Raw genomic sequence first — 12,968 nt, 5'->3', positions numbered from 1 at the left:
CTAGAAATCGCCTCTGTTTTAATGGCATTTTTATTCTACAACAGTGCCCTCTACTGGCTGTAAGTACACATTGTAACACTGATAGCAGGAAACTCTCTGAATGATGTGCATTATTCAGGATAAATAGTGTTCTGAAGACCTGTCTGAATGCACACCTGTCCAGCTGGGACCTCCTGTTCTAAAGTAATGGAACAAAATGGTTGCATTTGTGTTAAATATATAACCGTTGTTTCCATGGTGTTTTTAATCGCCTGGACAGCTTAGAAGGTTTGCCCTTTTACCCCTTTTTGTGGTGCTTTGCACAATCCCACAATGCATCTCTCCAATGCCAATCTGAGAATAACATTCTCACAATCCATCTTTCAGTGTTATATGCAGTTACTGTTTTGCAGTTACTTTGTCCATGGCAGCTGTATTATAGCTGAAAGTACAGAGATAGAGTATCTTCAACATATTTCACCATCTTTGACTGGGGCCCAGTGAGCTGTTCTGTGATTGGCTCCTGGATTCACACTAAGGGGATTCTAATGAACACACCTACTGCAGCTGTGGGCAGAACCAGGAAGTCACTCCCACTCTTTCTCATGCAGTTTCAGAGAAACGAAACTAAACTCTGTCTCTGTCAGTGTGTGCAGTAAAATGGCAGAGGCCACTGTCTCAGTGGGTCAGGACCAGTTTGCCTGTTCAATCTGTCTGGATCTACTGAAGGATCCAGTGGCTATTCCCTGTGGGCACAGTTACTGTATGGACTGTATTAAGGGCTGCTGGGTTCAGGATGATCATACTGGTGTCTACAGCTGTCCCCAGTGCAGAGAGACCTTCACGACAAGACCTGTTTTAAAAAGAAACATCATTGTGGCTGATATGGTGGAGAAACTGAAGGAAATGGCACTCCAAGCTGCTCCTCCTGCTCACTGTTACGCTGGACCTGGAGACGTGGCATGTGATGTCTGCATTGAGAGAAAGCGCAAAGCTGTCAAGTCCTGTCTGGTGTGTCTGGCCTCTTACTGTGAAACTCACCTCAAACTTCACAATGAACTCCATCCAGGAAACACACATAATCTGATTGATGCCACTGGACACCTTCAGGAGACCATTTGCCCTCAACATAAGAAGCTGCTGGAGGTTTACTGTCGTACTGATCAGCAGTGTATCTGTCTGCTGTGTTTGATGGATGAACACCGACGCCATGACACAGTCTCCGCTGCAGCAGAAAGGACTGAGAAACAGGTAAGGACTGAAACGTACTGGCAAGTCTGTTACTATACTATATCTGTATTTGATTTGTGTGAATTATGACCAGTGTGAACATTAACTATAAAGCTTTTTTGTTTTTTGTTTGATAAACCTGTTTATCATGTCAATTCATTTGTGTCTCTGTAAAAACTGAACCTAAGGAAGTAATTCTCAGGTCTGGAGTCTGAAGTGATAAAGAAGTAAGAGCAGGAAGTGAACACAAGCCAGTTAGCTCTGCTAACACCCCTCACCCCTGTTCACTCCCTGAATGGGAATCAACATGGTGGGAGCAGCTGGTTCACTCACACAGTTTAGAAACTTTACCTATAAGACCAGCTCTACACAGTGACCTGCAGCATATCATACAGATTAATGGTTAGTTATTTTTAATATAATACTAATCTTTTAATATAACGCAAATATTAATAGATGAGAAAACAGTAAAATATAGTAAGAAAATAATTTCTCCACAGAAGCAGCTGGGGGAGACACAGAGGAAATTCCAGCAGAGAATCCGAGATAGAGAGAAGGAGCTGCAGGATCTGAGACAGGCTGTGGAGTCACTCACGGTGGGTACTGACCAGAGGAGAAGACAACAGCTGGCTGCTGGTAGAGCCATTTCAGGGCTCAGTCAGGGCTTTCCTCCAGTCAGTCAGTGAGGAACCCACTGTGGACACTTTCTCGCCCTGTGGGGCTTAATCCCACTGAGTCACACTGTGGGGAACAGGCTGTCTGGGGTCCCAGTAAGAGCTGAGTGAAAGACCTAGTTAAAATGTACAGCCCTCCTCTCTCTCTGTCTCCTAACAGCACTCTGCACAGACAGCAGTGGAGGACAGCGAGAGGATCTTTACTGAGCTGATCTGCTCCATTGAGAGAATGCACTCTGAGGTGAAAGAGCTGATCAGGAGATGAAAAATGATGAAAAGGTTCAATCACAGTCATGCACACATCTATTTCAGCTAATGAGTCACCATGGAAAGTGGTAGAATTTGAAAAAATGCTGCAGTTTCAAACCCTCAGTTCCAGCTGTCACTGCTGTTTAAAAGTAACTGTAATCTTTCTCCTCTCTGTGTCGGCAGTGAAAGAATTCATTGTTCTAGAGCCCAGAACCAGAAAAGGCTTCTTACAATGTAAGTCTGAAATTAAAACACAATAAAACGTTCAATGCAACATGAGAATTTTCTATATTCCCTAGAATTTTCTATTTATATTTTCTATATTCTTGAAGGACTCATTTTTGAACGACTTATACATTTCCTCCATAAGATTCCTATTAATTCAGCTGAAGTTATCCTGGCATTAAACATTTGAATATTCAGTCATAATATATGTTCAACAGTAACACTTTGGACAGAAAGACCTTTATATTAGAAAATGAAAGAGTACACTGATAGAAAATAAGCAGACAAGTAAGTAATTAATAGCGTTAGGATTGATTAATTAATTGTTAATATGAAATCAATTAAATAATATGATTAATTAATGAGAAATTAAAACAAGTGAAAAATATGTAAATGATGTAGTGTGATTATGATAACTGAGCTCTCTTCTCTCCTTCTACTTCTTCACATTCCTATCAGTTCAAACTGGACCCCAACACAGTGCATAGAAAGCTCCGTCTGTCTGAGGGGAACAGAGTGGTGACAAGTGCGGGAGAGACCCAGTCATATCCTGATCATCCAGAGAGATTTGACTGCTGGGCCCAAGTACTGTGAAGAGAGGGTCTGTCTGGACGCTGTTACTGGGAGGCTGAGTGGAGTGGGGATTGGGTTCATATAGCAGTCTCATATAAAGAGATCAGCAGGAAAGGAGAGAGTAATGGCTCTGCTCTAGGATGGAATGACAGGTCCTGGAGTTTGAGCTGCTCTCCTTCCACATACTCTTTCTGGCACAATAATAAGAGCACTGCAATCCCTGTCCCCTCCTCCTCCAGAATAGGAGTGTACCTGGATCACAGGGCAGGAACTCTGTCCTTCTACAGCATCTCTGACACAATGACCCTGCTCCACACAGTCCAGACCACATTCACTCAACCCGTTTATCCTGGGTTTTGGTGTATTTATGAATCATCTGTGAAACTGTGTGTTCTGGGATGAGGGAGAAAGTTCAGTGAGCCAAAAAAAATTTTTTTGTGAAAACATTACCATCAATACTTACATTTTAAAATTTATTTTCAGTCACAGTAATTTCATATAAATTCATATGGGTCAGAATAATACAGCCTATGGACTTATATCACATTATTCATATGCTGTATGATTTTAATTGCAAATCTACAGATCAACATTAATTTTAACTTGTAAGTTTCTTTCACACAATAAATAACGTAAATTAAATCAGTGAGATGACCCTTTTTTAATCATTTCAAATGAGCAAATAAGTTCTTTCATAGTACCAGATATTAGAAAGTTCAATTATTATTTACTGTACTCTGAATATGGTTGACTTTAGGAGTGCAACAAAATACATTAAGAAAAGATATATCTCCATACAAAAATGTGATGGACGATGCGCATTGTGGAGCTGGAAAATGGTTTGCGGCATCAGCAGCAAGCTATTTATTCTAAATTTTCTACTAATCTCTACAGAATAAATCCAAAAATGCACTCAGTTTCAGTTTTCAGTTTTAATTACACTGTATAAACAGCAGAGGGCGAAATAAACAGGTAAACCTGTTCAGTCTTGTTAACCCATACTTTATTACTTGAACTGGAAAGCACAGTCCAAATGTGGGCATTGTGGAAGTTTAGTCACTTATTTTAGAACTCTCCATCACAAGAGATTCCATAATTTTGACTTAAAACAATATATTCTCTACAATTTTCACAAGAAATTGATAAAAAAAAAGTTTTGCAGATTTTATTCCTTGGGAATAATCAAGGAATCTTGTTCAGTCATATTCTAATATTAGTCTAATAATAGTCTCTAAATTATCTCAGCATATTCATATAAAAGATTATTAGTAGCCTCAGTGTTTCTGCTCATCCAGTGAAAAGGTTGGAAAGCTCTGTAAGGCAGGCAGCTCTGTTACATCTTCAGTGTCGGCAATTTCAGCTCCAACAACCAGAAAGATACTTTGGTCCCAACAGCTCAGAGGGGAACAGCAGGGGGCGCCATTTTCCTATAAAGGCTTTTAGATATATTGCTGTTTGAAAACAAAAATGCTATTGCTACTGCTACTACTACTTCTATTACTGAATTATGATGAATTATTATTAATAATGACAATAGCATTGTTGTCATTATTAATGACAAATGACATGTACAATAATTTATGGGAGGCGGTGACACACCCACTGGTCAGTGTGTCTGCAGTCCTGAGTGACTCTGCTGCTGTGAGGCTTTGGTGTGAGGGACAGAGCTGTCACACCCTGTGCGTTTTACACATTCAGGGCTACTCTGACTTCCACCTGCATCTGGCCTTCCCAGGACCTCCAGCATAGAGAAAATACACAGAAACCTGAAGTGCTGAAGAAGCAAAAATCCAACAACCCATGAAAAATCAGCTGTCTTCACCACCCTTACTACTGTACGTTTCATACAATACCAGAGCCATACATGAGAACATACTTTAATATATACACAGCTATAATCTTAATACACAGCTGCTGTGCTACTCTGTCATAAAGTACCTGCTGACTCTAATTACACAGCATATTCTGTTAGACTAAAATCAAGTTACAAACAGCAGCACTCACACCAGAGGGGGAGCAAGAGCCTCTATCTGCTGACCAGATGAAGCAACCTGTTTCAGTAGCCACCATTCTTTGACCACAAGCTCTCCATCAAGCTTCTCCCAGTTTCAAACATGGTGCCAACCCTGCTGTAGCATCCTCTTTGTGCTCCATGATTATTATTTCTGAAATGAAAGTAGAAGTAGAAAGTAGAAAGTCATTCAACATAGGGCAGAAACAGCAGCAGAAACACTGCACACACACACACACACACACACACATACATATATATATATATATATATATATATATATATATATATATATATGTGTGTGTGTTTATCTGTTTATCAATACCAATAATGCTAAGAACGTACTTGTGTTCTTGAGTGTGCCCTTGACTAGAGCAGTCTTGCAAGATCGCAAGGATGGAGAACGCACCTATCAGAGATTGAAATGCTATGTGTACTTGCGTACTTGCTATTGTGCAATACCCTGGGCGCAGCTCATTTAAGCAGTGATATGACAGCACTGGCATTATCAGCACAACATTTGATAAATTTTTGTTTTATTGTGTTTGTGTATTACATTTGTGTTTTGCCATTGTATAGGCTGCTACTTTGTTCATATAATAAAGTTAAAGACAAACTCAAAACTCGTGTTTGTCATTTCACTCATATGGCAGGATGAGTACTAAAATGTTATTTAACATTACAAGACAATGGGTTGTCTGTCTGTCTGTCTATCTTTCTACCTCAGCTTTTTTCCACTGGTAGCTTGTGATATTTTAAAGGTCATTCACGCGACTGTTTGGCTGAGTGCAGGGGCATCATAACACTTGTAACACACAAAATGTAATACACAAACTCCTTATTCTAATCTTATCCCAAATGTAGAAAAACTGGAGACAACAGTCAGTTGGTATGTGAAGAAATGGCTTGGACTCCCAAGCTGCATCAGTAGTATTAGTAGGACCACCACCAATGCTTTACCCCCCTGTCAGCCATCCCAAACACACACAGTGGCCTTCATATCAGCTGGGCAACGTACCAACAGCCCACTAACAAGGGAGTCAAGCCTGCTGCAATTTGATCTGGACCGGAAACTCATTTTCCCACCAGAGATCCTGTCCACCAACCAGACCTGATCCTGTAACCCAGCTCTTGCAGGCTCCTATATATTGTTGAACTGACTGTGCCATGAGAGGATGCGGTTGCGTATGAACGCAAGAAGCTCGAGTACGCAGACCTTGCAGAGGAGGCAAGACAAAAGGGCTGGAAAACGCATGTGTTCCCAGCTGAAGTGGGCTGCAGAGGGTTTGTAGCTATTTCCACCACCAGGCTACTGAAGCAAATGGGAGCCCGAGGATGCACCTTACAGCAAGCCATCAGACACCTATCTGAAGCTGCAGAGAGAAGCAGCAACTGGCTATGGCTAAAAAGAAAAGACAACATCTTTGTTGCATGCTGACAGACAGCAAAAAGGGTAAAAGCGGGGGGGGGGGGGGGGGGGGGGGGGACCTGTGGCTGCAAGGTTCACTTTTGAGCCCTCAGGAGATGTATTGGGCCCATCAAAGAAACATCAAGGAAAGAGGGTGCTCACCTGAGGACCCCAATGATGTTTCTACCCAGATCCCCCACTCAACACCTCATGGCTGCCGATTTCTCAGGAATTTTAACATCTAGTCCTATCTGTTTGACTGACTAAGTGTATGAAAGTAATGAATCAAGCACTTATTCTTAAATAACTGGTGATTGGTGGTGTTTCTTTTGCATGTTTGGGCATAAAAGGAGAAGAATATTAAAGCAGCTTCAATACACATGTGAGGCCCAGCATACTCTGGTCATATTTAAAACACAACTATAGGCCCAACTTCATCAATTTGGGGGTCTGTATAACTGAGAATATCATAACTACAAAAATACAATGAAATTACATTTCACTGATGGAAGGAAAGTGAAGGTATGAGCCTTCTGGAGGAAAGCTGAAATATTTGGTAACTCTAACGAAGGGGTTAATTAAGGGCCAACAGTTTAACTCCATGTTTCTTATGTGCATAGAGCGGACAGCACTGCTAACTCCAGGCCCCGTAGCTTACCTCCACTACCAAATTCAATAGTACAGAATTACACAGACTGGTCAATAAGCAGCAGTATGAGTATAAGACACACACATACAATAACCTGAACACATGTACACTAAGCACTAAGCATGTGCACAGTCTGATGTGCATTCCTGACATCTCATTCTCTGAAATTCACAAAGATTAAGTTTTAGTCAACACCACAAAGGGCCACATAAGGACTACATAAGGCTTTCATAAAGCTTCACAACACATACATTAGCGCTACATAAATATTCATAATCTTGTCAATGACCACACTATGCTTTCATGAGCATTTCACAATGTCTGTACTATAGTTATTCATGAATATATAATTATTCATACTGATACTCAATAACACACTGGCAGCAGACGCTCTGAGGCTGATGTTACACGAAGCAAAACAGACGCAGCTAAAGCTGCAAACGCTAGTTGCATGTGGCGTCATTTCAGGCAACTTTATACGAATAATTCAACAAGTAATTCAAACGCGATCTAAAATGCACTCAATGCCAATCGCATTTATATCTTGTACGTAATTTCACTGCATATTGCGTACAACAATTCTACGTTCGTTATGTGGTTTTTCTAAAAAGTTCTATTAATTCGTTTTTTTCCTTCATCAACTACATTATTGCTATAATTTTCACAAATAAAACTGACCCCAAAAAAGGTGTATATGGCTATAGTTACGACAATATAATATGGATCCATCATCCGCACTAGCTAGCTAACTTTAAAGCTTGGTCAGATAGGCTACAGAAAACTCCCTATAGGTTATCTGTGTGACGTTGGTGTTCAATGTTAACTTTTTACTTAGGCTACCATTTGAGTTACAAGCTAGTTGCAGGGAGTGTCACACAACGTAATCGAGGTACAACTTTATTGCAAGCGATAAAAGTTGCGTGTCAGTGGCTTCGTGTACCGTTGCATGAAGTAAGGCCGCTGTCGATCTTTGTTGCAGTTGCAAGTTTGTTACAGGGAGTGTCACACAATGCAATCAAGGTACAATGTTGCGTGCCAGTGGCTTCGCGTACCGCCATCCTTAGCCAGAGCGACTCCCAAAGTCAAGCACAAAGTGCGTCCAAAAAAAAACAACATTAAACGTTATGCGAACAAGGACACCATCATCCACATATGGTTGAGCGCAAAACACAGGGCTGAGCTAACCAGGACAAAAACGCTAACACACAATCACGCGTTCGCTTTACCGTGCCACGTTAATCCTTGCAGTAACACATTTTTAAAATAACTCACTGTTTAGCGCCATAGTTTCCCCGAGTGACAGGGGATATTAATGTGCTGAGTCATGTACATAAGTACTACCGTGCAAGTGATTGTTCGTGATATTTATGAGTAAACGCTCGGACTCATTCCTACACCACGCCTCCTGCAGCTGTGGAGAGAACTAGGAAGTCACTCCCACTCTGTCACGCGATTTCAGAGAAACGAAAGTAAACTCCGTGTCTATAATTGTGTGCCGTAAAATGGTAAAATGGCAGAGGCCAGCATCTCAGTGGGTCAGAACCAGTTTACCTGTTCGATCTGTCTGGATCTACTGAGGGGTCCGGTGACTATTCCCTGTGGACACAGTTACTGTATGTGCTGTATTAAGGGCTGCTGGGATCAGGATGATCATACTGGTATCTACAGCTGTCCCCAGTGCAGAGAGACCTTCACCCCAAGGCCGTTTCTGGGCAGAAACACTATGCTAGCTGAAGTGGTGGAGAAACTGAAGATGAGAGGACTCCAAGCTGCTCCTGCTCAGGTCAGAGTCCAGAGTGATACAGCAGTAAGAGCAGGAAGTGAACACAGGCCAGCTCTCTGTGGCAGCTCTGTTCACACCCCTCACCCCCCTATTCACTCCCTGAATGGGAATCAACACCGCTGGAGCAGCTGTCTCAGTTTAGAAGGTTTACCTGTAGGGCCAGTACAGTTCTACAAACTGATCTGCAGTATGTCATACAGTTTAATCGTTAGTTATTAGGTTTCTCTTTTGATAAGAAAGTATTATAACTACATGTCAGTACAATACAATATAATGGGAAAAGTTATTTACCCACAGAAGCATCTGGAGGTGACACAGAGGAAATTCCAACAGAGAATCCAGCAGAGAGAGAAGAAGATGCAGGATCTGAGACAGGCTGTGGAGTCACTCACGGTGGGTACTGACAATTTCAGGGCTCTCCTCCAGTCAGTCAGTGAGGAACCCAGTGTTGGGCCACTTTCCAGCCCTGTGGGGCTCAATCCCAAAGAGCCATACAGTGGGGAACAGGCTGTCTGGGGTCCCAGGAATAACCGAGTGAAAGGCCAAATTAAAACGTTCAGCTCTCTTCTCCCTGTGTCTCCTAACAGCGCTCTGCACAGGCAGCAGTGGAGGACAGCGAGAGGATCTTTACTGAGCTGATCCACTCCATTGAGAGAAGGCGCTCTGAGGTGAAAGTGCTCATCAGAGTTCAGGAGAAGGCTGCAGTGAATCGGGCTAAAAGGCTCCTGGAGCGACTGGAGCAGGAGATTGTTGAGCTGAGGAGAGACGCTGAACTGGAGCAGCTTTCACACACAGAGGATCACATCCATTCCCTCCAGGTAACGTCACTGGCTCTCTTATTGTGTGCGTATGTATTGTGTGTGTGTATATATATATATATATATATATATATATATATATATATATATATATATATATATATATATATATATATGTGTGGTATGGTCCATATGTACAAATGTCTACTACTGGCATCTCCACAGGAATCTGTAATTGGTTGGTTCTCTGTCTTTCTGTCTCTCTGTAGAGCTGTCAGTCTCTTTGTGCCCCTTCTGGACCTGGAGACTTACCCAGCATCACTGTCAGTCCACGCTTCTCTTTTGAGGCTGTGAGTAAATCTGTCTCTGAGTTGAGAGAGCAACAGAAGGACATCTATAAGGGGGAATTAGACAAGCTCTCAAGAACTGGTTAGTATGTTTTTTTACATATATTTTTAATATTTCATGCAATGTAATTATACACTCACACATGAACTCACTTATGTATGTATAACCACAGACACTTCACAGTACATCATTCAAAATCTTACAGATTTCTGCAGTGGGAAAATTTTTCAGATTTTCTACAAAGATAGATTCATAACCCAGAGTTTTTGGCATTTGTATTTAGTAAAAATTGATATAGATTGTGCATCTTATACAATGTCTATGTTGTCAAGTCTCTCAAATTCAGAACTGCTTAACAGATACAAGCACTATTTACATCAAAGTCATTTACATTCCTCACATTAAAGATAACAGCAGTGACTTCATATAAGTGTTTTTTTTTTTATTTATGTAATAATTGTGTTGACTCTAACTGGCAGTGCTGACCTGAAGCTGCTTTGTGTTAGTGTTAGTTAGCATAGTGACTCAGGACCAGCTGACTGCAGGGGACACTTTTCTGGGCTGAGCTCTTGGGTTTGCAGAGCCTTGTATTGTGGAGTGTCTGATGGAATTGCTCTAAGATGATTAATTTCAGTGTTCATATTTGGATGTGGACGTGCGTTGGATATTTACCTCCCTAATTCAGCCCTGCAGGCATTGTTGGTGGTATTCCTCAGCACTGACAGTATGTTTTTGCAGAATTCTGCATGCAGGCATTCAGATGGATGTTTGCCCCATTTAATGTAGTCACACTAAAAAAAAACACATTTTCAAAGCATATTTCAACAGATTGAACCGTATCTGAAACAACCAAAATACATATGTCTGTTTATTTTCAGAAAGCATGTTGATAATTTCACTAGCAGTGCATGTTGTCCTGATACACTGACACATGAATCAGAATAAATCAGAAATTTTGTGTGACTTGATGAAGTAGACAGAGTAAATGCATGATCTTCAGTGAAAACAAACCTTTTACAAGAAGCAGCTAATACAGTGACATCAGCACAGCTGTGACATCGGTCTCCTGATGGTGGAGTCACACGCACACCCTTTAGCTAAACTCCTGCAGGGGATAAGTTACCATCCATGTGATTCAGATGAAAATGGTGAAAATGTACAATGACAGTTGTGCACACATCTATTTCAGCTAATGAGTCGCCATGGTAGAAGGGTAGGCGGGTGGTAGAATTTGCAACATTGCAGTTTCAAACTCTCAGTTCCAAATGTCATTGCTGTTTAGTAAACTGCCAAACCTACTGAGCCTCCTGTTATCACCTAGATAATTAAACTCTTAATTCATGGCATCATTTGTTTTGATATTTAACAGTGGCAGCTAAGGTTTAAATTGATCTTTTATGTAACTTTATTTCATCCTTTCTTGTAATCTTTCTCTCCCCAGTGAAAGATGTCCATATTCTAGAGCCTAAGACCAGAGAGGACTTCTTACAATGTGAGTCTGTAATTAAATAAAAATTAACAGAATAAGACAATATTGAAATGTGAGTAAAAATGAAAAAAAGAAGATGTACAGTATTTTTTATATTCATGACAGCCCCACTTTAGGGATTTCATACAGCTCCTCCTCAATCAGAATCTTGCTCATTCAGATGCAGTCACCCTTGGTATTAAACATATGGATAATATGAGATTAACTATGTCCAACAGTAATACAATGTCTAAGGAAAACTACATCATGAGTAGAAATTAGAAAAAGAAGGACCACACTAATGGAAAATTCAAAACAAGGAGAGAGAAAAAAAAAGTAGCTTAAACAAAAGAGAAATGACAAACATGTAGAAAAAAAGTAAAATCAAAACAAATGAAAAAAGTGTGATGATCTTGATTTTACTGAAGTCTCTTCTCTCCTTCTCCTCCTTCAGATTCCTGTCAGCTCACACTGGACTCCAACACAGCACATAGAAACCTCCGTCTGTCTGAGGGTAACAGAGTGGTGACATGGGTGGAAGAGACCCAGTCATATCCTGATCATCCAGAGAGATTTGATATCTGGCCTCAGGTGCTGTGCAGAGAGGGTCTGTCTGGACGCTGTTACTGGGAGGCTGAGTGGAGTGGGCTTTATGGGGTTTCTATAACAGTCTCCTATAAAGAGATCAACAGGAAAGGACGGAACAGTGGCTCTAGTCTAGGATGGAATGACAAGTCCTGGAGTTTGGACTGCTGTCCTTCCACATACTCTTTCTGGTACAATAATAAGAGCATTGAAATCCCTTCCCCTCCCTCCTCCAGAATAGGAGTGTACCTGGATCACACGGCGGGAACTCTGTCCTTTTATAGCGTCTCTGACACAATGACCCTCCTCCACAGAGTCCAGACCACATTCACTCAACCCCTCTATCCTGGGTTTGGGTGTGGTTATGAAACATCTGTGAAACTGTGTGATCTGGGATGAGGGAGAGAGACGATCTGCTGTAATCAAAGTGCAGGGAAAACAGTCCAGTGAGCCAAAAATGAATTATTAATAAAAATGACCAAAAATAGGCTACATATATTTTAGGCCTTGTCCACACGTACACGGATATTTTCAAAAATGGGGGTTTTCCTCCTTCATTCTTAAAAAAACCTCTGTCCTCCCTAACTGTGAAGCCATGTGGCCAATCAGAAGCCTGAAAAAAAGTTATTAACGGTTCTGGTAGGCTAACAGAATAACATAGTCTTTGAACTCACATTCTGATATTCCTGTACAACTTTTCGTTGGAAATTTAACATGAAGTTTAACACGTAACAGTTGCTTTTAAAAAATAAAAGTTCCGATTAAATCAGTAAGATGATATTTTCAAAGAATTTGCTATGAACAAAGAAGTTAATTGTTATACCAAATAGCTAATATAGCCAAAATTATTGCTATACTTTACTGTAGTCCGAATATGGTTGACTCTAGGATTGCAACAAAACGTCGTGAAACGATATATTGGTATATTAAAACGTGACGATATGCACAATATGACGGTAAGATGAAAAATGGTTCACAATATCAGAAGCAATCTGTTTCTGCTAATTCCACTACAAATATTCATAGAA

At 40.8% G+C, this 12,968-nt stretch overlaps 1 protein-coding gene across 1 annotated transcript; it reads left to right on the top strand.

Annotated features, from left to right (window-relative positions):
- The first annotated feature begins 639 nt into the window (after nucleotides 1–639).
- LOC118770166 (tripartite motif-containing protein 16-like protein) lies at nucleotides 640–12,515 on the top strand. Its single transcript, XM_036517665.1, has 7 exons — nucleotides 640–944; nucleotides 1,077–1,230; nucleotides 1,710–1,805; nucleotides 9,369–9,599; nucleotides 9,809–9,968; nucleotides 11,329–11,379; nucleotides 11,810–12,515. The coding sequence occupies exons 1-7, from the start codon at nucleotides 640–642 to the stop codon at nucleotides 12,337–12,339; spliced, it is 1,527 nt and encodes a 508-aa protein (XP_036373558.1). The 3' UTR covers nucleotides 12,340–12,515.
- Nucleotides 12,516–12,968: the final 453 nt, after the last annotated feature.

This window comes from Megalops cyprinoides, chromosome 2 (genome assembly GCF_013368585.1).
Source record: "Megalops cyprinoides isolate fMegCyp1 chromosome 2, fMegCyp1.pri, whole genome shotgun sequence".
Taxonomy (NCBI): Eukaryota; Metazoa; Chordata; class Actinopteri; order Elopiformes; family Megalopidae; genus Megalops; species Megalops cyprinoides.
The sequence above is the reverse complement of the archived record's forward strand: the minus strand, read 5'-3'. Positions and strand labels throughout refer to the sequence as shown.

Bases quoted from the DNA above. Each gene is read 5' to 3' on its own strand.
- LOC118770166 (XM_036517665.1), top strand. From the start codon at position 640: ATGGCAGAGGCCACTGTCTCAGTGGGTCAGGACCAGTTTGCCTGTTCA. The intron at 9,969-11,328 runs GTTAGTATGTTT...TTCTCTCCCCAG, and splicing joins AGACAAGCTCTCAAGAACTG to TGAAAGATGTCCATATTCTA. The intron at 11,380-11,809 runs GTGAGTCTGTAA...CTCCTCCTTCAG, and splicing joins CAGAGAGGACTTCTTACAAT to ATTCCTGTCAGCTCACACTG.